Here is a 26630-nt window from a genome sequence, read left to right on the forward strand (position 1 = left end):
GTTTGGTTTGTGATTTTACTGTTTGATATTCCTTGAAGGTGGAAACACTGAAGCGCTAGAGAGAATAAAATAAATTTGATTTTCCTGGTTGTCTTTTTCACATAACTGGTGGTTTGAGGTCAAAGTTGTTTCATATTGTGGAGAAGAGGAGAATTTGTGGTTTATATTTCGGGGTATGGCTTCTGACCCGAATCTAGATGTGCCTCGGGTATTTCGTGAGGACTCAGCTTTTCAGTTGGGAGCAGCAAGCTGTTCTGGCCCCCAGGTGGGTTCTCGAAAGAACCATGGAACACTACTTGAATGGTTCTTCACAGGTTCCGGTAATGACTGTTGAGAACTGGCACTCTAATCTGAGTACTGGCCTTATTTTTGATGTGTTTGTAAAAGAAAGGAGAAAGAGTACCTGACCCCTTTACTTCAGTGGGACTGAAATTTAATGCAATTCCTTTGGATATGCGAGAACTTTGTGATAAATATGGAAAGTTGTTGGAAAAAGAAACTAAGACCTATTTTAACATTTTAGGTCTACAGAGATACATTGATCTCAACATTACCCCAAGGGGACTCAGGTTTGCAAAAAAAAATCCCAGTACTCCTTTTGATGCAAATTGCTCAGTGGACAAACAATTTAAGGAGCGGTGGTTTAAATCCGCACATAAATGTTTAACCAAATGGTTACATATTTTATTGGAGAGAGACCAACTTAAGCACAAAAAAACTTAAACAAGAACTGGCCAGTTTATCCCAGACAATTAGTGATTCCATGAACACTGCAATTTTCAATGCTTTTTTAGAAACAACTAACGAAAAGCTGTTTTCTTTGCAAGCGGAGTTGACTGAACACAAAAAATCCAAACTGACGCGGGACATCAATGAATATGAGGCAGGGCTTGCCTTTACATATTCAACCAATCGGAGAGCTGGTAAGCAAGGTAAACGTCAACATGTAAGATTTAAAAGCACGCCTTTCTCTTCATTCGTCGTATCAGGGGAAGAAACCCGGTTTGATACAAGCAGCAAGTTTCCAGAGTTACCTCCACCGCAGCAGCCTCAAGAACATTTAGAAACTTTTCGGAAGCAAGGGGGATCATCACTTAACCAGCAACAACATGGACAACAGGGACAAAAACGGACTAGAAATTTTGGGACATACGCCAGTAACTCAGAGAGAGGTTACCAGGCGGATTTTCAGCAGGGCTATAGAAATGGACAACAACATAATAAAAGGTTCAGAAAATAAGGTATGTACTGAACCAAATATAGTTTTGAATTTATCCCAGTGTGAATTGACCCAAGAACAGTTTTCTGTATTAAGTTTGGGACTAAAATTTGTCCCGACTGTGTTCCCTCGAGGGCATATAGTTAAACAGGAAGTGTTTACATTTTTGAGGAAAATACATTTGAAATATTATTTTTCTAGGGATTCTATTAATGAAAATGCAGCATTTAATCCTTCACTCCATGATGTATCCGAGGATAGTTTCTTTTCTTGTAATGAAGAGATGGATGAACGTTTTTTAGACACTAGTGTTAACAATGTGGTTTCTAATGTTGATTGTAAAACTGATGTTTCACACATACCAGTTTTTAATAAGTTTATGCCACCTTTTGTCAACCAACGTATTACACAATTTGGTTCCATGATAGGATTTGGAACTGAAAATATTTTGACAAAGTAATATTAAACAAACATGAAGTGTCCTATAATTTAACTCTAAAAGAATGGCAGGCTTTGAAAACATTAAGTGAAAGAGAGGACATAGTAATGAAACCCTCGGACAAAGGGATTAAAATAGTTACCATGAATGTATTACAATATCATAGTATGTGTATGGAACATCTGAATAATATTGAGGTTTATGAGAAATGTGATAAAAAGAAATATGAGCAAGCTATAGCTGAATTTGAGAGAATTTTAGACAGAAGTGTCAGATTAGGTTTTTTCAAAGAAAGAGATGTTAGGGATAGGTTATTTAACCAAAAAAGCGAAATAGCTATTTTTTTCTTTCTGCCTAAAATACACAAGAGTTTAGTTAAACCTCCGGGAAGACCTATTATTTCAGCTTGCAATTATTTTTTACATAATATTAGTCTAATATTACATGAGATAGTATTGCCCCATGTTCTCAAATCCCCTGTGTAAAAGGTAGTGTAGATTTTTTTATATAAAATTTCCCCTGTAGTATGGAATAGAAGCAGATATTGGTTGGTGATTGATGTTAAGAGCCTATACACCTCCATCCACCATAAGGATGGTTTAGAGGTGATAAGGTATTTCATGGGTGATGGCCCTTTATCTCATTTTGTCACCAACATGGTTGAGTTTTGTTTGAAAAATAACTATTTTTACTTTGACAATATATTATATAGACAGAACCAAGGTACAGCGATGGGGGCAGCTTTTGCCCCCATGTATGCAAACTTGTTTGTCTTTTTTTGAAAAAAAGTTTCTATTTAATTTGGATTTTATGAAAAAATATGTGGATTTTTATTTTCGTTTTATTGATTTAATTTTTATATGTGAGGGGGGTGAAGAAGAGGTAGAGAGTTTTATAACAGATATGCATAGGAATCCCTTTGGTCTTGCTTTTGATGGACTTTAAAAAGGGAATAAAGTTGTATATCTTGATCTTATTTCGGAAGGCATGGAAGATGGGAGTATTTCGTCCAATATTCATAGGAAATTCATGGATGGTAATCAGTATCTACATGCCACCAGTTGTCACCCTCCCCATGAGTTAGAAGCTTTACCATTTGGAGAATTGGTACGTGTTTCACGGTTGTGTAGTGATAAGAATTAATTGGTGAAAGAGATGGAAAGAACTAACCAAATGTTTTTGTATAGGGGCTATGACCCAGATAATTAAAAAAGGCTTATATTAAAATAATGAGAAAGTTAAATATGGAATGGGATGTATATATAAATAAAAAGAATAAACAACATAACAATAGTTTTTTTGAAGAGAATAAGGGGAAAGTAGATACTATTTATTATGTAACAATGTATAATATAAAAAGTGAAGAAATAAAAGCTTTAATAGAGTATTATTGGAAATATCTGTTGGGAGACCAAGCTTTGGCAAATATTCTTCCTTATAAACAATTTTTTTCTTACAAAAGGGGTAGAAATTTAAAGGACATGGTGGTACATGGTAAATTTTCTATGCCAAAAATAGCAATAACAAAGAACTGTCTTGAGTCGAGGTACAATGTGCTGCAATAGATGCAATATTTGTAATAATGTTGTTAGTACATTTAGGAATATAAATGGGGTTAAATGTGAGCCTAGAGACACACATACGTGTAGAAGTAGAGGGGTAATATATGCATTAAGATGCCCATGTGAGCTTTATTACATAGGGGAAACTAAGAGAATTTTGTGTTAGATTCATCGAGCATATAAGAGATGTTAAAAATAATAGGTTAAAATAATTGCTGCACATTTTAGGATGTTTCACAATAGTAATGGGGCCCTGTTACAGGGTACTGTTTTAGAGACTGTAAAATGTTTGAGTATGGATGAAAATGTATTGAAACAAAAATTATTTTATAAAGAAAGTATTTTTATTTTAAAATATAAAACTATGATACCTAATGGTCTTAATGAATTAAATTGGAAGTGTTTGCTTTATGGCAAACTGTTGTGTAATTGGTAGACAGGTGCTGCTAACTGAATGTAATATATAAGAAAGTTTGGTTTGTGATTTAGTGTTTGATATTCCTTGAAGGTGGAAACACCGAAGTGCTAGAGAGAGTAAAAGAAATTTGATTTTCCTGGTTGTCTTTTTCACATAAGTGGTGGTTTGAGGTCAAAGTTGTTTCACATAGTTAGGCTGATAAGTCTATAATTTCCTAGATCGGTGGATGCTGCACCTGATTAGTACTAGGCTTACTGCCCTTATAGGCCATTTTCAGCCTAGCTAGTTACCCCATGTGAGAATCAAATCCTGCACCTTGTGTCTGTAAGATACACACCATAACCATTATGCCATCCTCCCACCACAGTGGAGTAAAGTTGTCCCAGTTGAGGCCAATGCGGTGTCAGCAGCCACCAAACAGGAGCTAGCGAAACAGAGCTCCACTATTCATCTCCTGAAAAAGGAACCTCAGGCTTTGGACAGGTACAGGAAGTGCGTGTATGCCTCTGTCACCTTCTCGCTGAAAGCATTGATTTACTTGGCACATTTTACGTGCCTTCTGAGCAATTTGATTAAGGAAATCTCACCCTTTGTGACGCAGTCACTTTGGAGGAAGATTATAAAAAAGGTCTCTCCTCAGCTGACTACTATGCCCTCTGCAGCTAACTCCTCGATGAGGTTAATCTCCCATGCTGGAGAAAGGTACCTCACGAGCGGCTGGTTCAGGCATAGCCCTTAAAAGACATGCCTAGATGAGACTGTGCAGGTTTACGGAACCCTTTAAGGTGTCTTTCATTAACTACCCTTTTGACAGTTCCTCCTTGTTTGGGACCTCAGTTAAAGAAACTCTTACCCACAGCAAACACGAAGGCAAGACCCTATCCACCATAGGGATCAAGTTTTCTTTACCCCAACAGAACTTAAATCCCAGGGGCCCTTTCCTGATTCACAGGATAAATCCTCTTCTAGAGGCAGAGGAAGGAGCTTCAATGGCAGATACCGTCCCAGAGGGAGAGGGGGTCTGCAAAATCAGGGCTTCAGGGAAACCTTCTCTGACAGGCCCTTCTAGGGCTCCTGAAGTGCTGCCCGACTGTTCTACTCTGGAGGTGCTTGGGGGCAGACTTTCTTTGCACCCAGAAGCTTGGACAAACATAAGTGACGCCTGGGTGTTAAATATAATTTCCAGGGGTTATTATATTCCCTTTTCCCTTCCTCCTCCCAGTTCCAACAGGGGTCTTCCCAACATGCCAGTCAGAGGGAAAGTGCCCTTCTCAAAACTCAAAAGCTTCCAAACAGAGTAATCCAGCAGGTCCCCACCAAAGAACAAGGGTGCGGAACTTAACTCACGTTTCTTTTTGGTGCCAGACAACGACCAGGGACTTTCAACCTATCTTAGATCTGAGCAGTCTGAATCTGTTTGTAAGGAAGTCAAAGTTCCGCATGGTTACGGTGCAGTCGATTCTGCCGCTGTTGTGCAAGGACGACTGAATGTGCTCTGTAGATCACTGGGGCGCGTCCTATCATATCAAAATAGACAGGTGCTCCAGATGATAATCTGCACTTCCCGCTAGGACCAATCATTACCAGTTCAGAGCACTGCCCACTGGATATTCACAAAATGCATGGCAGTGGTTGCAGCTCATCTCCGTCTGCAGGTATTCCAGGTGTTTCCTTACCTAGACAATTGGCTCCTGACGGCACCCACAAGGCATCAGCTACTACAAGATTTTCCGGATTATGTTGCATCTGTTTTACCACCTGGGAATTACAGTAAATATGGTGAAATCCAAGATGACTCCAGTACAGGATATAGAATTCATAGGAACGCAGCTTACACAACACCACAAGTAGCAGCCCTTTCCCGTCAGAGAATCGTATCCCAGAGACAGCAGGTTCAAATTTTATTAGACACTCCAAATCCACTAGCTGGACTAGTCCTCGTGGCCCTGGGATCCATGTCAGCTGGCATTCTTTTAGTACCCATGGCCAGGTTCTTCATGCAAGCTCTCCAGTGGACCTTTGTGGTACAGTGGTTTATTCGGTGCCATCCTCTGTCTGCTCCAGTCAGGCTCATTCTGTTTTGCAGGTGCCATCTCTGATGGTGGATCTTTGTGGATGCCCCCATCTTGGAAGGCCATTCATTCTTCCTACTCCAGCCACGGTGATCACGGATATCTCCCTGTTGGGGTGGGGGTGTCATTTCTAAGGAAGAGTGGTTCAAGGCACGTGGTCCACAATAAAAGACCAGATTGCACATAAATCTTCTGGAGATGAGAGCAGTCTTCCTCATGTTGCAAACCTTTCAAGACTGCCTTCCTCTGGGAACAATTGCAGTTATGATTAACAATATGTCAGTGGTTTGGCACATCAAGAAGCAGGGGGGAACCCATTTGTACCAGTTTTGTAAGGAGGGTGTGAGGGTTTGGGAATGAGCGATTTCTTCAAGCCGCTTTCTCATTGCAATGCACATCCTGGGGGAATCCAACGTTCTTGCAAACACAGCAGATCGGTTTTGAGTCCTCACGGGTGGTCCCTGAACCAATCAGTACCGGAGCAGATATCCAGCTTTTGGGGGCCAGCCTTGCTGTGACCTTTGCCTCTCCTGTAAACAAGTGCACCAGGTACTTCGCTCTGATCCCTCCTTTGGGGGCATCTCCCAGGGGATGCTGTAGTCCATGATTGGCCCTCACATCTCCTCTATGCTTACCCACCTGTTCCCCTGATACCTGAAGTTCTTCAGAAAGCCAACAGGTTGAAGACCAATCTAATCCTCATTGCCCCTTATTGGCCTCGCCAGGTGTGGTTCTCCTTCCTGCGGTCTCATTGCAAGTATACTCCATGGGTACTGGATCCCAAACAGGATCTGATGTCTCACCCATTAAAATGTCAGATCCAAAATCTACGATCTTTCAAACTAGCCACTTGGTTTCTGGACTTGCAGTGATCTTGCAAAAGTCCAGGCTAGCTTCCCCGGAATGCAAAATCATTTTTGCTTCTCAAAAGTCCTCTACCAAGAAAGTGGATGCTGATGTAGCAAATGGAAGAGATTTTCTATTTGGGCTTTCACAGAGAAATACCGACCCATTTTATGCTTCATTCCCTGACATTTTCGTTTCTTGCTTCACTCTTCCAGCTCTGAGCTAGTTTTTCCACCATTGAGTTGCAACTTGCCATGTTCTCCAAATTTTGTGTGGGGAAGGATGCTGGTTTTCCTTTCTGTCTTTGTGTGTTATATTGGGCTTATATGAAAGGTATTTTTCACCCTAGGCCCCAGATTTAGGGATACGTCTCCACCTTGGGATCTCACTTTAGTGCTTCAAGGGGTGACCCAGAAACCTTTCTAACCTGCTGGTTCATGCAACTTAAAATTTTTGTCATGGACTATTTCTTTTCTGGTGGCCATTACTTTGGCCAGAAGGATTTCAGAATTGCAAGCCCTGTTTTATTTGACCACTGTATATCACTTTCTTCAGAGATGGTATCTCTCAGAACGAGTCCCTCTTTTATCCCAGAGTAGCTTCAGAATCAGATATCAATCAGAATATTCACCTGTCTGTATTTTTTCCTAATTACCCCAATAAGAGGATATGCTACATACTTTCAATGTGCAAATACAGTTGCATTTTTACCTTCACAAAACTAGAGATCACAGGAAATCAGACTGTTGTTGCTTTTTCTCCAAACAGGTTAGGGCAGGCCATTTCTAAAATTACCTTAACTGAATGGATTGTGAATTGTATTGGTACAGCTTATGCCCAGCAAGGAAAACAACTTCCCCATCCAGTGAGAGCCCATTCTACCAGATCCATTTCTACTTCATCTGCTTTTTCTGCAAGAACTCCCAGTTGATGAAATTTGCGCTGCAGGTACTTGGTCCACAGCTTACCTTTTGTATCTCGCTACAAGCTCAACATTGTTTCTAGCAACAGAGCATCCTTTGGTTCCATGGTGTTCAGGCATATCCTTCAAAAGGGTCCTCCCAGGGTTTTATGTTACTGGGGACTCTGACCCATTCGTGATCCATAGTGAAATGGACAGCATCAGATTAGAAGTTATGTACTTACCATAACTTATCTGTGTTATCCTGTTTCACCAAGCATCACATCCCACCCTCTTTCCCCCTTCCTTTTACAGCTGAGAGCAATATAGAGGCTAAGGGAACCCACTGGTTCCTAGTTTGAGCTCCTGTTGACCGTTTTCTATACTATCTAACTCTATTTTTCGATAATTTTCAGGAAGGAGTGGCAACTCAATCTGAGGATTTGAAGAGGAGTGGGGCATTATGAGAGTGGGAAGAATATGAGGCTTGGATCGTATGTCCGGTAGAAATGGCCGAGTCAGATCCGAGTGAAATAGGACAACACAGATGCCAACCTATGGTAAGTACATAACTTCTATTTGGTTCACAAGCAGCCAGCTTCTCTACAAGAGCAAAGGCAAGACAGTGACTGTCTGCAGACAGACTGCTAAGCTCTGCATGGATATCAGAGGAATTAACCCGTGAAGCCCACTTTTTTTGTTAGGAGGGACTTCAGACCTTTTCAAAAGCCTAAAAGGGCGCCTAGAAAGAGGCTTCCAGAGAAGCCCCACAGGGATTCAACATTTGGGAGACCTACCTTCAGGGAAAAAAATCACTCCAATTATCTGCAAATGTCACCCTCCACCCCACACACCCCCTTCCTCCTGCTGTGCCCCTTACAGAAGGCTAACTCAGTCTCAAGCTGGGATAAAGATCACTGCAGACCAGTGAGTGCTTTCTATCATAAGAAAGGGTTATGCCATGTCTTGGAAAACTCCCTCCACTGAAGGGTATAGTATACCCCCCCCCCCCAGACAACTAAGTCCATCTGCTACCACCTCTACTCCCAATAATTACAGCCACAAGGCACTATAGAACAAGTGCTCACCAAATTTGTAGGAATGGAGGGTTAATGATTTATATCTATATGTATATCTATATATCTATCTGTACACACACACACACACACACACACACACACACACACACACACACACACACACACACACACACCATAGGACAGTGTGTTGGCACACTCATTAAGAAGGCTTTGGAGAGGACCCTCCCAAATGGACCCTAAACAGACAAGACTTCAAGACTTCCTGGACGTCCTTCACCATTGGAGCACCCCACAGAGAACAGGAGACAATTTCCCTTCTTTTGCATCAGGAACCCTTGCCTCTCAGACGCCTTCTTTCAGTGGACAGGGAAGTTTATGTATGCCTCCCCACCCCTACTGTCTTTTATTCCATGAGTTGTGCTAAAGATAAAAAAAAAAAAAAAAAAAAAAAAAAAAACTATTACTAATGAGCCCTTTCTGGCCAAGACAGCATTGGTTCCCTCTTTATGTTGTAGCCAAGGGCAAACATTGCACACTACCACACAAGACAGATCTCATCAGACAGCAAAAAAGATAACTGCTACATATGAACCTGTCAGCCCTAAACCTAAGATGGTGAATGATGGGGTTTTGATTCCCCTTTCAGGTACCAGTTTTCAAAAGATTTAATTAGGGTTCTCCAAGAAGCAAGGAGACCACTTGTCGAAAATACTACATAGCCAGTTGGAAGAGATTTTATTTTTGGAGCCATAGAAATAACCAGGACTCCAACAAATCAGAGGTACCTACCACCCTAAAGTATTTGCGTGAGCTTATGGATGCAAATCTGACTTACTCCTCCATCAAAGCCCACCTGTCATCCATCTGTATTTCTCTGCCGCTCAGTCCACCTGTTATGTCCAGACTTCAGGTCAAACAGTTCCTTAAAGGGGTTCTGCATCTTGGACCACCAAGGAGACCTGTGTCCCATTCTTGGGACCTCAGCTTTGTGCTGGAAGAATTCACTCTGCCTCCCTTTGAACCTCCAAAAATCTTAAATTCTGCACCTGAGAGACTGTTGTGTTTCTGGCTCCTGGCTATCACCTCTGATTGGAGAGTCTGAGCTACTGTCACTCATGGCCATTCCTCCCTTTATTTTTCACCGGAAAAGGGTGACCCTGAGGGCTAATCTGTCCGTGCCAAAAGTAGTGAATGAGCTTTCTGTCAACCAGGCCAACCATCAGCCATCAATCTGCCTACTTTCTTTTCCAACCAACAGAACAGGAAGGAAAGACTCCTACGTTCTCATCATTCGCAGGCAGATGAGGTTTTATTTGGACAAGGCCAAGTATATTTGTTGTAGCAACTGTTTCTCATCCATGGACTCAAAACTGGGGCCACCCAGCTTCTAAACAAATGATTGCAAGTTGAATCTCTTAAGTCCATCTCTTTTTGTTCTCTTCTAGATAAATACTTCCCTTCATGCCCTTGAGCTCATTCTACCATATCATTTGCATTCTGCAGGACTTTCTATGGAGGGGTTGATGCCAGAACTTTATTGGAAGCTGCAATGTGGTCATCTCTGCACACCTTCACTAAACAGTACAGGATTGATGCCTTTTCAAGGTTCAGTGCTGCTTTTGATAGGTCATTTCTCTCTGGCCTCTTGGATTTTTTTTTCTATCTAGCCTGCTTTCCCCCATACAATCCCTTCAATTCTGGGAATCACCCATTTGTTTGGAATACTGCAACAGTGATAACAGTCAGAACATAGTATAGTTGTGTAAGAACTTGACACAATAGTAAATGTCCTCCTGATGATCACTGTTACACTGTGGTTACCATCTCTGTCTCTTTTCCTGACCCTATAGGTAGGGACCCCCTCCTAGCTGACTAGTCAGTCTTTAAGGTCTTCGGGCTGCTGGCTGGGAGATTGTTGTTTGAGATGTGCTGTGATAACTCATTTGTTTGGAATACTGCAACACTGATCAGAAAAGCATTTAGTGTTATGGTAAGTTCTTACATAATGAACTTTCTTACAGAAGTTCATGACAGACCATAACTGTGTTACAGCGCCTTATCATTTAAGTGCGTTGTACAAAGTATATCACTTTTCCACTATAATTTCAACTTGTAGGGATAAAGGCAGACCCTTAAAAGTCTTTGGTTAATAGTCTCGGAGCTCCCACTCCCTTGGTGGCAACACAATTGTTTCAATGCGTTTTTGTTGCATCCAGATCAATCCACTGTTAGATAAGGGCTGCAAAAGTCTGATTTGCACTGTCTTTTGATATTTTTAAGTGTTCTGCTGCTTAAGTTGTGCTGCTTTTTGCTGCTTTTAAAACGTTTTCTGTATAGTTTAAACCAGTGTTTCCCAAACATTTTTGATTCTCGGCTTCCATGCTGAATCCAGGTTTTCCCTAGCCCCCCTGGCACACAAAGTGCATATTTCAGGGGTTCCCAAAGTGTGCGCTGCAACGCCCTGTAGAGCCACAGCTTCCTCACAGGGGGCGGCACCATGAACAAATAAGCTTAACTGCAAAATAAGCCGCAAACAGTTTGCAAATTATTTTGCAGTTCTTATTAGTTTGCGGCAAGTATGAGTGATGGCAGGAAGTGGCTCTGTGTGTGTGTGTGTGTGTGTGTGTGTGTGTGTGTGTGTGTGTGTGTGTGTGTGTGTGTGTGTGTGTGTGTGTGTGTGTGTGTGTGTGTGAGAGAGAGAGACTGGGAGAATGAGACCAATGTGTGAGTGAATGCAGGAATGAATGAAGTGGCTGTGTGTGTGTGTGTGAATGAATGCAGGTATGAATGAGGAAGTGTGTGTGTGTGAGAATGAATGCAGGTATGAATGAGGAAGTGGCTGTGTGTGTGTGAATGAATGCAGGTATGAATGAGGAAGTGACTGTGTGTGTATGTGATTCACACCTCTCCACTGTACAGATTTTCGCAGAATGTCCAGATTTTTGCCTGATATTTTTGGTGTGTTCCTCCTAAAATCTGTACTTTTCTGGCAAATAGTTGAGGATTTAAGTCATTAAATAATGACAAACATTTGAGTTTGACTCCACATCCTTCAGAGAGAATTCATGCCAATGCAACATCTATTATTCTGTCAACTTTCTAAGTTTGTAAGAGCAATATTTAAAATCTGTCCCTTTTTGTGGAAAAATAGGGACAGATTTTAAATATTGCTCTTACAAACTTAGAATAAGTTTTGCATTAGCATGAATTCTGTGAAGGATTTGGAGTCTTAACCTCAAATGTTTGTCATTATTTAATGACTTCAATTCTCAGCTATTTGCCAGAAAAGTACAGATTTTAGGAGGAACACACCAAAAATATGAGGCAAAAATCTAGACATTCAATCACACAAACAGTCACTTCCTCATTCATACCTGCATTCATTCACACATTGCTCTCTCTCCTGATCAAACACACACAGCCACTTCCTCATTCATACCTGCATTCACTCGCACTTTGCTGTCACTCTTCCAATCTCACACATACACACAGAGCCACTTCCTCATTCATTCATACATCGCTCACTCTCCCGATCTCACACACACACACAGTCACTTCTCATTTATTCATGCATTCATTCACACATCGCTCACTCTCCCAGTCTCACACAGTCACTTCCTCATTCATTCATGCATTCGTTCACACATCGCACACTCTCTCGATCTCTCTCACACACAGTCTCTTGCTTTCATGCACACATTCACTCACACAGACACACACACTCTCATACAGGCATTCACTTACCTGATGGCCCGGGTTTTACAGCTTATTAGTTTGTGGCACCCCTGTGAGGAAGCCGTGGCTCCCCAGGGCACCACGGCACACAGCCCCTGGTTTAAACTTTATTTTTAGCTGCTGTTACATTGCAAGTGTTTGTTGGACTCCATCCAGACCCAACCAGAACTGTATATTTTGCTGCTGAGTTCTGTAATGTACTTCATTTTATCTGTCATTGCTGCATCACTGACTGTGTATTGTTTGCTGTTACCTTGCTCTGTCTTTCTTTGAATTTATCAGTATCCAGGGCTTTTGCCACTAGTGTTTTCTTTTGAATTCTTGCACTTTTTATTTGTTTTTTGCTTTAGTCTGTTTGGTTTTAGCACTCTGGGTGGCCCCAGACAGAGGTTTTACATTATGAAGTCTTTGGTCTGCTCATTAGAGGCAAATGAGGGATCAGAGAGTGGCCAGGTCACTTCTGAGCTGGGATTCATTGTTTGAAATCTCAGTACCTGCTTGCTGTTGCCTAGAAGGATAGTTGTCTGAGTTTTTTCCTGCCTGTATAAAGTTGTTGCATTTACTCAGTGCTCTTAATGCAGTGGTGGTTTTCAGTGCCGCATTGCTCTAAGAATTGAACATTTTCTATAAAACAGCCTCTGTAATTCCCTCAGTATCTATCTGTACACTGAGCCATCTAGTTTCCATGATGAGAAGCACCCAATTCCCATGCTTGGTAATTGTCTGCACTCTTACAGCAACCATGCTAACCACAGCTAAAAGCTCCCCCAAACCATCCCCACGTAGAACTGTTAAGGATCCATAGCCATGGGCTTGCACTTCCTGCTACCTCTGCAGCTAGCCTGGCAGACATGGACTTCCTCAGGCAATGCAGCAGTTGCCTCATGTATATTGGCAACCACCTAATTTTCATACATATGGGTATGATATGAGAGAGATGTAATTATATAGTATTATTGAAGGCAAGGCTCTCACGTAAAGCACTTAAATTACCAACAGGTTGTCAGTATTGCACACACAACATCCGCCTCACATCGTGTAGACCACACACAAACCTACATGTGCTGAGGCTCTTAAATGCAACCTCCCTAAACCACAAAGACCTCCCAAACACTGCACTCAAATATTCTCAACAACCTTGAGTACTCGGCGAGATGCATACTGACAACTCATGCTGTTTAATAGTCTAAGCCAGTAAGGCATAACACCACTTAACCCAGTATTCTGGTCATAGGAGACTCCGTTGTGAGACACCTAGATGTCCCACTCACCAAGCTAAGTAAGGAGAGAGTCTTGGTTAGCTGTGAATGCACTTAGGTCACTGAACCACAAGTACGACTCCGTCATAGCCCATGTAGGTGTCAATGGCCTGAGATGTACCTTGTTGAACTATATGTAGAGAAACATGATTGAGCTCTGAGTGTGTCCCCCAGACTAGTATGGACCTAGCATTGAACAGCTTTCTACCTTCTCAAAGACTGATGCCACAATATTAACAGAAAATAATTGACTAACAGTTTGCTTTGAGAATGGTGCCATTCTAATGGATTACAATGTTTCTTCAGTCTGGGAAGATATGGTTGACAGTTGACAGACCACACTTTTTCCAGGGATGAACTGCACCTGCCCCTGTGGGATTTTGAATATTGGCTAAAACCTTTTCCACTCTGTACTTCCTCTTGTAGGCATTGTCAACCAGCTAAACCTTCTGCACCAGACCAGGGAAATCTGAAGATGTCACTGCTCAGTGCCAGGAATCTGAACAAGACACTTCACCCCCTGCAGGTTACTCACCTTGGAGAATGTAGATATATTTGCAATCATAGAGACATGGTTTAAAGCCACGGAGAGCACTCTGGCAGTGCAGGGGTATGTTGTCTTCCATACATTTACATGAGTTACTAGACTAGAAGGAGCAAAAGGTGAAGGTGGTCTTCTATATAAACATTAAAAGAAAATGAACCTCAAGACTGGCCCATCAGTATGACTGACTTGAGCTTCTCCATGTGTACTATTAATAAGGTACCATACCAGATCCTTGCAAGATGCATGTCCCCCTGTATGACCCAAGATGACCACAACACTTACAAAGGCACTGTACACACTCCCCATCCAACCCAACACCATTCTCATTGGCAGCTTTTAACTTTCCTAATATAAACTAGGAGTCATACACTACCCTTAACATGCAGGCTTAGAGATTCCTGGACTTTGGAAATGCTTAACACCCTAGACTAGCTAGTTTGCGCACCCACTAGGGGCACAAACATATTCAACCTGGTCCTCTCAAGCATGGCAGAACGTAGCAACCCCCCACCCCATAATGTCACTGGTAAGGTCTTGCTGAAAAGCTGTCCCTTGAAATGAATGTAAAACCAGGGGCATCTGCTTGTCCGTAGAACTTTAAGAATCATTCTAGCGGAGACTTTCTTCTGACACCTTAGCAAAATTTCCAGACCCCCCCCGGGTCTATATTATATGAACAAAAGTTCACATAAGCAAACGCTCTGATGAGCAAAACTCCTGGACATCGAGGTGCGTGTTTTGGGATCACAGTACAGTGAAGCTTGGAGTGTTTTCCCTTTCCTCACTGTAGTGCGATCTCTGAGTTGGAATATGTATTTAGCGTATTATTTTCGAATGTCCAGGATTTTCACTTATTGAGGGTTCGCTTATATGAACTTTTGTTCATATAATATAGACCCCCCCCCCCAGCACTGCTGCCAATGCAGAAATGTTCATAGACACCCTGAATATAACCATAACAGCTGCACAGAGATAAGGGTACCTACCTGGGAAAAATACAAGACTAGCTCAGAAAACAAGCCGCTTTGGTGGAATTCCAACATAGACTGTATAACAAAAAAAGCTTGTAACAGAAGTTAGGAGGTGCAATACCTAGCAAGTTAAAAACTCTCTTCTCAAGCCAAACAAGCAACATGGGATTAATCAAGTCTCCCAAGCCTAGGAAGAATCGCGAAGTATTGTTACGCTTTCCAAAACCTCAAAGGCAATGCAATACACCATACCAAATTAATTGTAAATGGTGCCACCTAAATGGAACTGGAAGATATGGCTAATCTGGATGAAAGTTTAGCTCCTTTACCCCCCCCCCCCCGCCACCAATACACACACACACACACACACACACACACACACACACACACACACACACGTCAGGAAAGTCCCACAGCCATTACTCCCCAAATCATCACTAGAGAGCAGAGTCCTTAAGGCCCTTTCCAAATCCAGAAATACTGCATCAATGTTTCCTGATATTGCAGGATACCTTTTTAATAGCATGAACTGTTGGGCCCATTTGAATTTCTATTTAACAACAGCCTTCAAACAGGCTTTGTACCAAATCAATGGATGACTGCAACGGTTATACCATTGCACAAGGGCAGCCCATCCATGTACCTGAGGAACTATTGACCCATTAGCCTGAGTAGCCTGACATGCAGAATTTAGGGGGAGGAAAATCATGGATATCATTGATATAAGTGACATGCAAATATGGAACTTTCAAGATGGCTGCACATTGAGTAACAGCTTAATTCTAGCTCTCCCAGTATGAAAACAGAAACTCAACAGAGAAAGCCAGTGAACTTGTATTTCTGGTAAATTTCAGTAGCTGGCTAGAAAGTGCACAGTCTGGATGGCAGTAAAAAAGAAATGCAGAGGACCTGAAAGAAAATCATCTACAAAAGGTGCAGAAAAAAACACTGACTGACAAGAGTACTGCAGCTGTTCAACAAAAAGCAGTGCAAGCTCCAGACATTACTTCTAGTAACCTAGAGGAAAGTATAAGCTAACTGCACAGACTTGATTAAAATAAACGAAACAATGATGGGGTATATAAACTCAAATCAAAGTCTGGGAAAAGTGGAAGAAGCTTTAAATAGATATTTAGATGAGGTGATACAACTACAAAAATCAGAGGTCAAAATGGAGAAGAGTGGATGAATAGGAAACTGCTCAAGAAGAGATGTTTCAAAAATTAGAAGTAGAGGTCAGAGCACATAGGGAAAACCTGAGGTTTTCTGGTGTACCAGATAAGCCTGAAGGAAGAGACTGTATTATTTTTTTTTTTTAAAGCACAAACAAGCAACTGGACTGGTATTCCACAGCAGGAGTTGTTAATTGAAAGGGCACATTATGTGCATGTCCAAACCTGGCTGAGATAGCAACCTAGACTTTTAATAGTAAAGATGCAATCCTACCAGCATAAGTCGATTTTGACAAAACTGTGGCAGAAGTACAAAGTGCTAAATGTGGGAGACAAGTGTGTTTGTGGAGAATGATTACTCACTGTATACCAGGCAGAAAATAAATTATTCCAATATTCAGGGAATGTCAAAAAGCAGGTGTGAGATTCAAACTGCTGTATCCAGCTATAATTTTTCTGATGCAGTACGTGCTAAGGAGGAAATACAAAGGTTTGTCCAACAAATAGCTTTGAAACAGAAGGAAAATTTGCTTCTTGTTCTGATAATAAAAGACTAGAGAGAGACTGCACCAGTGAAACCTTTTCGAATGTTTCACTGGAAATGCTTGAGAAGGAAAAAAGCACAGGATTTGACTAGAAGAACCAAGAGTACTTTGGAAATGAAGCTGGTACAAGATTTGGGACACTGAGATAAATAAGAATAAAACCAGTAACTTGGAAATTGAGAGATGTGGGATTGCAAAGGAAGCCAATCTCGTGGTCCCCTGCCATAAACAGACTCTACAACTGAAGGAGGAAACTGATGCGGAATAAGGTGAAGTCCCAAGACTGGAAAAACTTCCTTATCAGCCTCAACAAAAAGTTGAGATCCCTCATCAAATCCTCTAAAGCTAGCTATGAAAACAGAATTGCAGCAGATAGAAGCCCTTGCGGTTGTCTTTACTATCTCCATGGCAATATACTGGCTGACAGATTTATTGCCAACTTTACCCCCACCCCCAAAGGACAAATCACAATACCAGTAGATTGCCAGGCACCCAGTATTACTGCTGTACAGGTTAAAACAGCACTGTCCAAGGCCAAGAATACAGCTTCAATGGGACCTGACAGTATCCCTGGCTGTGTTTTACATGAACTGCATCTCGCTTATGTGCCCTGTTTAGTCACAGCCTCACCTCAGGCTTTGTCCCTACCGAATGGCACACTGCTATAGTCATCCCTCTCCACAAAGGAGGAGCGACTACAGACCCTGGGAACTATCTTCCCATTAGCCTGACAAGTCTGATATGCAAAGCTATGGAACGCATCATCATGGACCTAATAAACAAGGATATAGGGACTCTCCAAACTGTGGATCCCACACAGTTTGGTTTTGTGAAGGGTAGATCATGCCTGCTCAACTTGGTCGACTTCTTTGAGTCAGTCACCAGAGCTGTGGATGAAGGTAAGGTGGTTCATACAGCCTACCTTGATCTGGCAAAGGCCTTTGATACCATTCCCCAGTCAGGAATCATAGAAAAACTCACTAAGCTAGGCATCAAGCCCTACATCACTAGGTGGGTTGCAAACTGGCTCACAGATGGAACCCACAGTGTGAAAGTAGCTGACTCCAAATCAGACTGCCGACCAGTCACGAGTGGATTCCCACAGGGATCAGTCCTGGGTCCTCTCCTGTTTGGTATCTACTTCTCAGAAGTCCAGGCCAACACGAAGGGACTCTAGTTGACAAAGTTCACAGACTGTTGCAAGTTTGGAGCCATTATTAACTCCCCAAGTGATGTTGACATCCTACAAAAAGGCCTCACTGAGAACGACTGGTGTCAGAACCATGGCCCTAAGCTCACTGCCAAAAAATGTCGCCATCCCCTTTGGGAAAAACACAGTTCCCATGAATTACCACATTGATGGTAGTCCACTGAACACAGATGGCGTTATAAGAGATCTGGGAACACAGGTTGACAGCAACCTCTCTTTTGACCGCTACATTGCCACTGTGGTCAGAAAGTCCTGTGTGGCACATCTCAGTACTAAGGGTTTTGCATCCAGGAAGAAAGAGGTCATTGTTTCCCTCTACTCTTCCCTCATTAGGCCAGTCATCGAGTACAATGCCCCATTTGGCATGTACCTCACTAGACGCCTGCAATAACTGGAGAGGCCGCAAAAGTACCTCTCAAAGAGGATCCTAGGCCTTAAGCACTTGTCCTCTATGGATAGACTCAAACTCCAACTACTCTCTGTCGCGTATCGCCTACTTAGAGGCGATCTCTGCTTGATTTACAAAGCCATGTCTGACCCAGCTCTGTTAGAAATGCTACATCTTAAGAAATCCCAGTCCCTACGCACCACATGCTCCAGAGACCTCATCCTCATTACAACAATCAACAGAACATGCTGGAGGGACAGGTTCGTGACCAAGAGACTGACCATGCTATGGAATACACAATCCCATACATGTCAAACAGAGCACCTCACTGGGCCCTCTTCAAGAGAAATCTTGAGTGGATGGGAAATAGAAAATTCACCACAGGATCACTCCGGTAGCTCTACTCGACAGAGGCACTGGGAACTAAGGTCGGGTGGCATGATGCCAGTGTAATCCTATGGCTAGGCTTGTAAAGGTTCCAGGGCCATTAGCCTAGTACACACCTATGAACCTGTGAAAGTCCAACTTGGAATGAAGCCAGTTTTCAGCGGAGGCCTGGGGAGAAACTCTCCAGACGCATGCCTTTGTTGTTAGTACAAATCCTTTGCTGTTGAATCATACTTTTAATAGTTCTAATTTTTGCTAATGCTTTCTGAATGTAGTCCAGTATGTTTTCTATTTTTAAAACAGTACAGGTTATAATCTCTGAATGCCTTGATTTATTTTTTAAGTGGAGGCTTCTTATCTTGCTAATTTAGATAGCTGAGGAATTGTCACTTGACAGGAAGTTACTAATTTCTTCAATTTCTAACAGAAAAAATATATATTTTAATTTGTTGGCCCTCATCCTACCAGTCCAGCCTTAGTGCCCCGCGTCCATGCCAAGTTCACCGGACATCCTCCTACCCACCAGGCTACTGTGGTATTGCTGGGACTGGTTATGGATTCTAAATGTGTCTAAATGGTTTGACTGTGTGTGCTTCCATCTGGGGAGGGGTTTCTTTTATATGCCCCCCACTCCCCCCCCCCCATGTTCCTGTCTTTGGATCATGCCTCCCCTTAATGAGCTTCATTGAGTGCCCTTCCTTCCCCAAACAGGCATACCCATCCCTCGCATAATTAGCTTGGAACAAACTTCCTCTGTCTGCCAGAGCTGTATTCAATACCCTCAACTTCAAAAAAAGCTTTGAGAGTCTCTACTGAGCCCAGTGATCTGCTGCTGAAACCCAACTCTAACTTCCCTTCCTACCACCCTGTCTTCACTTTGTTCCCCTGACAATTCACCTTCTGTTCTTCCTCTCTTTCAGCTCCATTTCCATCTTCCTAATTTACCCTAACCTTACTCTGTTCCCACTCATCCTTCATTACTTACCTAACCCTTTCTCCCCTTCCCCTTGCACGTGAAGCAAACTGAGGTGCTGCCTAATTCCCCCAAGTCTTTCATTCCACATACTCCTTATTTTTAAACCTCCACTAGAACAGTATGCAAAAACATAATCTATTTTAATGTCCTCTCTTCCACCTATGTAATACCTTTGTCAACTCTACTAAATGGTATTTTTATTCCATATTTTCTTACTTTAATGCTTGCCAATTTGCTTTTTCTGTAAGTGCATATACGAGATTCTCTTGGTATCTTTACTTACATATATCTTTTATATTCATTTTAATTTATCGCTTGTGGATTATACTATTTCGTACCGAATGATATTTTATTGGAGTGTAATTTTCATTCATATTTAATGTCTGTCATGTATATGAAGCTTTCTGTACTTTTTCTGTTTTTATAATTTTTCTGTATGGAACTTTTCTCTCTGGGCCTCCGCTGAAAATGGACTCATGCTCAGTCAGACATACCCAGTTAACAAATGTCAAAATAAATAAAATAAAATGAGCTGCTAATGAAACCTAGTATGTGTAAGCTATAGTCTGGGTGTTGTCCTCTCCATGCCACTGGAGCAGCTAGAAAAAAATATGATCTTACGTCAAAATAAGTAGTCTTTAAAAATATTGTTGAGTAGCTCAAGCTTTCAAACCTTTCCTGTCAAGATTGTAACTGTTACTGCAGAGCATCTAAAATCCCCTGCTTTCACTCTGCCATGTTGGTTACACCTCAAGAGTAGGATTCCTGATGAATGAATGTGGCAGATGTTACTCCTTTAAAAAAAGTGGAAACATAGCAAAAGGCTTGTAACTCATCTGTTTGACCTTTTAATAAGAAATTGAGAGAACTTCTGATGAAAGGTGTGTGTGTGTGGAAGGGGGGGGGGTCAAACCTGGAAGCTTGTAGGCCATAGTACCAAGGTGTCTTGGATTTAGAACAAAACAGATTTAGGGTTATGGAAGACAAATCTAATGAAGTTCTGTGAATTGGTAATGCAAGACATTCACAAACTGGAAGTGGGTGTGACTTACCTGGACGTTGGGGAGGCATTTGGCATGGTACTACAGTTGGTGAACAAATTTTACAGAGTTAGAATGAATCCTGGTATATCATAGGCAGGATAACTTGGAAGAGAGTATTTTCCTTTTGGCAGCAACACATTATGCAGCAGAGCTGATAAAAAAGGAGATAGCATGAGAAAAACGCATAACACTGGAAGAATGTTTAAAACATCCGCTTATTAAAATCAGTGCTGACTGATGTATGTAGGAAGCAGAAGTCCTGAAAGGAGGAAACCATTTAAGGTTATAGAACTAATTCAGAATGGAAATTGGGACCTATGGTAATCAGAAGCAGCAAGGAGTACATTTGGCATAAGGGGATGTATAGGAGGAAGCATTACCAGTACAAAAGTAGGAACCTCATCACGCTAAAGTCATGGACTAGTAAAAAGTTGTATGTATATTGTAAAGGTATGCTTCACTGTTTGCTGTAGGCTAATGCACTGTGCTATCATAAATTACATATTTTTGCTTGAAAAACTAAAGATGAGACAGAGTAGTGCTTGCTTTGTATGCACATGCATCACCTGACACAAAGATCAGCAATGTGAACCTAATATTACTGTCAAGTAAGGAAGCAAATGACAACTGTTGATGAGGAGAAGCCCAAGTGTTGTGTTGATACAAGGTGCCTTCTCTGGAAGATTTGCTGTCTGTGTGTTTACTTTAGACAGCTGTGCCATTCAGTCCAGTGTTCATATTGAAGATACGTAGAAAAGCTCCAGATTTTTTTCTGGTTCCTGAGTAGTCAGACTGAGTCCATGCTTGTTCCTCTTATGATGATAAAAATGCATGACAGAGCATGCTACATGAGTGTTGGGTTCTCTGCACCTAGCAGTTAAGGACTTGGCTCTTTTTTCATAGATGTCATTTCTGGGAATAAAGCCATTCTAGTAACCTGTATAAAGCAGTGTAACAGGAATATTTTAAAGGCGGGACCAGTATGTTTCTTGTTATTTATACAAAGCAGTGTACTGAGAATATTTTAAAGGCTGAATCAGTGTACTTTTAGTTTGCATAACTGAGTGAAATCATCTGCCTGGGATGTTTTCTTACCTGTTACCCTTGTTTTTGTTTGAGGCGACCCTTGCTTCCTTTGAAGGTTTGTCTTTTAGCAATTTATCCTTTTGTGCTTTGTAAGGAAGACTCTTGGTCTACTATAAACCGGGTTAAACAGTTCTTCATTGGTGTGCTTCATATTAAGCATATGCTTGCTAGCCCAGTCTTTCCTAGTATCTGCATTTCATGTTGGAAAAGTCACTTTGGTATTGTTGTGAACCAGTTTCATAAAGCAACCTTTGTTTCTTTTCTAAAATAATGTTTCTGCTAGCATATACATTAGCGAGAAGTATTTCTAACTTTCTCATGTTTGTGCAGTGAGCATTGTGTTTCAGAAAAATGGACTTGCTTGCCATATTCTCTTTTGTCTGGCTGTCTCCTAAAGCAGTTCTTGACTTTCTCTCTAGGTTTAACTCTCAATTAATTTAAAACAGATTTTACCTTCCATCCTTCAGTCTGGAGGAGGAAACCAGAGTAAAAAGGTGTTGCAGTGTGCGTCTTACTGTTAAAGTGGCATGCATTCTCTGAATTTTCTTATGTAACAGAGATGTTTCCTTAGCCTGACACCCTTCCCTTTCATAAGGAAAGGAACTTCTGTTGTTGTGACCTTTTGTGTGTGTGTGTGTGTGTGTGTGTGTGTGTGTGTGTGTGTGTGTGTGTGGGTAATTAGCATCTGTCAAAACAGAAACTGTTTTCTTTCACCTCTTGGAAGTTTGTAGACCTTGTTAGTTATATGCAGGTTACATAAAAACAGGGAGTTTATTTATAAAATGAAGCAGCTGCAATTTTTTGTGTAAACATGTCTGATAATATATTTTTCTTCATTTTTCAGCATATCTGTGTAATTAATGAAAACGGAAAGTTAAAGTATAAAGCATGAGATCATCCCTTGTGTGTATTGGCAGAATATGGGATAATGTGTTACTTGTGGAGCTGGATTCGACATGAGAAGCTAATTTCTGCCAGTCAAATGGAATACTGAAGATGTACTGCAGTCTTCAATTTACACATTTTTTATTACGTTCCAAATTTAAATTCATTGAAGTGATGCACTACTCTTAATCCTGATAAAAATTGTTTTAGTAGGTTAATTTTTCTGTTCTCTGAAACTATTTTTGTAATATATTGGAATAATGTATGCACGTATGTGTATTCACGTAATATGTACACACACACACACACACACACACAGCATTTGAATTTGAACTGCTAGTACTACATAAATTATGTGGTGTACAGCAAACTGTAACTGCTTAAGTAGCTCCTCTGGAAGAAGCAGGTTAATCAGTATTAGTTCTCCCTTTAGCTACGTGATGCCCTTGTCAGAAAATTACATGTATGTTTCCAAAACTTAAGTTCCTTCTAAAGTACAAAGAAGGGCAGTAGGATGTATTACACCAGGTGTGGAGCATAGTCTGGCTTTGCACTTTGTTTTTTTAATTATTTATTTTAACTGCTGCTGTTCTGTTGTCAGACTGAATTTTTTTAACTTACAAGCTTGTGGCTTCAATAGTATACATTTCCCAATTTTCTTAGCAGTGTTATAGGTTGAGAGTTACAGGACTGAATAAGGACATTGATTTACAGTTATTTAAAAAAATAAACTCCGTTTTGGTGAGCTGAAAGAATTATACCTGCAACTAAGTGTAATTTCCAAACATTACTGTAATTCTGATTTTTGGTACTTTTTGTGTGTAAGAAAAAATAAAGGTTCTGAATTTAGAAACTGATTTAAGTGACCTGGCAGTTTAACAGGGAGTAAATATAATGTGAAATACAAATTGTGGTAAATTAGGGCTCTGGCCTAAAATGTCAAGTTCCATGAACTTTAGAACTCTGGCAGTTCATATTTATGTATTTTCCTTTATTTTTTCCATTAAAAGTAAAATAAATAAATAAATTAATCAGTGTCAATGGCAGTGAGGGACTCTGTAATTTGCTGTGCATTTTAAAGAAATTATTTTATGAGGCAGAGTTGTAGTCCTCCTGTTCCCTAAAACAGTTATGGGTATGTGGACTTTGGTTAAAGAAGATAAAGGGTAGCTATTCCTGTACAGATTCACTGTTTGACTTAGCCCAGGCAGAAACAGAAGTGATGCCTTTTCAGAGTGGGTTTGACGGCTGTAAGTAGATGGTACTAACTAGAAACCACCCATTTGTAAGCAGCATCAGTATAACCCAGCAGTGACACTCTGTTACCCTCTGCTTTACTTTCCTAAGGTGGGGGGAGTAAGAGTAATTGAGCTGGATAGAGTCTCAGTGAGAAAAGAAATTGTCAATATGGAGTAAATGTGCATATGCTTGTATATATTGAATTGTAATGTTCAACTAACAATTTGTGTCTTATTTGTTGCTCAAACTTAAATGCATAACATAGCATATTAGTTCAGGTTAATCTCAATGATCTTTGTTTTATTTTTTGCTTGATTATACTATTTGTTGCACTTTTTATTGTGTTCTGCTTATTTAATACTGTATTTCAATACTGTAAACTAAACTGCACTGTTTATATTATGTTCATCTGCTTTACTGTGTGTCATTTTTTGTTGCTGTTTTCACTGTTTGCAAAGTTTCTTTTTGCTATTTTCACTGTTTGCAGTAATTGTTGCTACTTTCCACTGTTTGCAAGGCATCTGTTCTATTTTCCCGCCAAGCAGGGTTTTAAATAACTAATTTGTTTGCTGTTTAAAACATTCTTTAGTGTCTCCTTGCTGATTTTCTACCGTTTAAAACATTGTAGTTTTTCTTTTCAGAGACCCCCACAGAGAGAGAGAGCATTTTAAAGGAAGGTCAGGACTGATTGTAAAGAGTTACAAGATTTAGTGCATGTTTCTGAACAGGTGGGGGTAATTCTCTTTGCAATGGTTGATGCTGCACACAGGCCTGCCCTAGGGGTGGCCACTGGGTCACTTTCTTTTCTGCAGCATGCCTGGCTGGGGAGGGATCAAAATTCTGACCATGTTAAAAAAGGGATTTTGGATGCCCTTTGCAATCTGATGATGTCTTGTTTGGTTCTCCTTGGTTTTTAAAGAAAAGAAGAAAATGGAAGATGTAAGTACAAGTGTAAGATTTTTGCAGGTTCAGCCTCCAGTTTTGTAGAAATTGGCCTACTAAAAACAGACCCAATGACCTACCTTTTCAGCTGCCAGAACCTTCTCTCCCTGGGCACCTTTTTGGAGGAAGGGTTGGCACTTTTCAAAAAAATTGGTTGGATTACCCCCAAGACAGATGGGTGGATATCATACATCACACAGTTACAGGTTTATTTATTTTACTTGCCTCCTTTCAAAGGCATGCCATTCCTCCTTCCTCCTCAACAAAGAGCAGAAGAGGCTCAAATTTCTCTTTCTCTCCAAATATGCATGGGACTTCTCACTCTCAGTTCTCTGCATTGCCCTTGGCTTATCTACTTCTACTGATATTTTCTAAAGTTCTAAAGTCCAGTGATAGCTTTCTTCAGGCTAAAAAAATACAAAATCTATCCTTATTATTGCCTGATTTGATTCTTGCCTGGCTGGAAGGGCAGAGCTTCTTCGTCATTCATGGAATATGTCAGCAGTGCTAAGATGCCTGGGGATCTGTGAAGCGAAAATAAAGTCCAGTCTAGTACCTCTCAAGACATCCCTCACTCTGGTGCGTAAAGACTGAATACAGCATCTTAGGGCCTTCTAACAACCGGACACAAAAAAAATCAAACCTTTACTTCCATTATCATTCATCATCTTCAGGACAGTCCTTCAAGCCTTACAGTCCTCAAACTTCAGGGTTCATGGTGCTTTGTTATTCTGGTGCTTCCCAATGCCAAACTGCATATGAGAAGTTGCAATGGTATCATCAAAATGTATGGACACACTGCTCCTGCAGGACACTGTCATTCAAATTCAAAATAACCCCTTGCCAAAAAAGGAATTTTGTGTGGTGGGCACCTAAACAACCAAATTTTAACGACAGATGCCTCTAGACAAAGCTTGGGCTCTCATAAACGCGAAAGGATGGATACAAGAGTGGTGGCCTGTCACTACACTGCATCTCTACATATCAACTTGGAGAGAGATGTTAGCAGTCCTTTGCATTAATAGCTTTTTTACATACTTCTTCCAGGGTAGTTGACAGACAACACAACATCATGTGGTACATCAACAAGCAAGGGAACAACACAGGGGGATCCTCATGGGCAGGCAAGCTGATTTTGTGGAGACTGCTCTCTTGAGATACAACCTCAGTTTCACAAGGTCTTTCTTTCAGACAGTTTCTGCCGAGATGTAGCAGATGTAGCAGATGTGTCCCCACCCCCACGAACTGGATCCTTATGTAGTTCAAAAATTGTGAGACAGTGTCCTGAACTGACAGTGTCAGAGATCTGTTCGCTCTCACCACAACCACCACTCCTGCCAAAGTTTTGCAATAAGAGGTTTTTTCCCACAGCTTGGAAAAGCATCCTCTTTCTTTTGGAAAGAAATCATGTTATCTTTTGCGTTTCTAAATCTTCATGTCCTTGCTTCGCCTCTGTTCTGCCTCCCTCAAGGGCCAGGACAATTTTGATAGCAGATTGGCAAGTCTAGGATGATTTTGGTACCCAGTCTAGAGAAGTCTAGACACATGGCCCCATGGCCTTTGAGTTGATTCCTGTCCCTTGAGGAGGCAGGCTTCTTGTCACCACATCTGTGTCCAACTTCACCTTTTGGCAATCTGCTGTTTCACTAACTTAATTTCTTCACCACTTCCCCTCCAATAACACTAGTACAAGGAAAAGCTAGAAGGCCCAGTACAAGGAAAAGTTTTGAAGAGATAAATGGAGAGAT

General features: G+C 41.1%; 1 protein-coding gene across 2 annotated transcripts in view; it reads left to right on the plus strand.

The window, feature by feature from the left end:
- Positions 1–23558, plus strand: part of HPRT1 (hypoxanthine phosphoribosyltransferase 1) — a 701758-nt gene extending 678200 nt beyond the window's left edge. For both annotated transcript variants that reach the window (XM_044057582.1, XM_044057580.1), the window contains one exon: positions 22661–23558. In XM_044057582.1, the coding sequence (XP_043913517.1) occupies positions 22661–22708 (48 nt within the window). In that variant the 3' untranslated portion in view covers positions 22709–23558. The remainder of the gene's footprint in view (positions 1–22660) is intronic.
- The last annotated feature ends 3072 nt before the right edge of the window (positions 23559–26630 follow it).

This window comes from Protopterus annectens, chromosome 15.part0 (assembly GCF_019279795.1).
Source record: "Protopterus annectens isolate FY-2018-M chromosome 15.part0, PAN1.0, whole genome shotgun sequence".
Taxonomy (NCBI): domain Eukaryota; kingdom Metazoa; phylum Chordata; order Ceratodontiformes; family Protopteridae; genus Protopterus; species Protopterus annectens.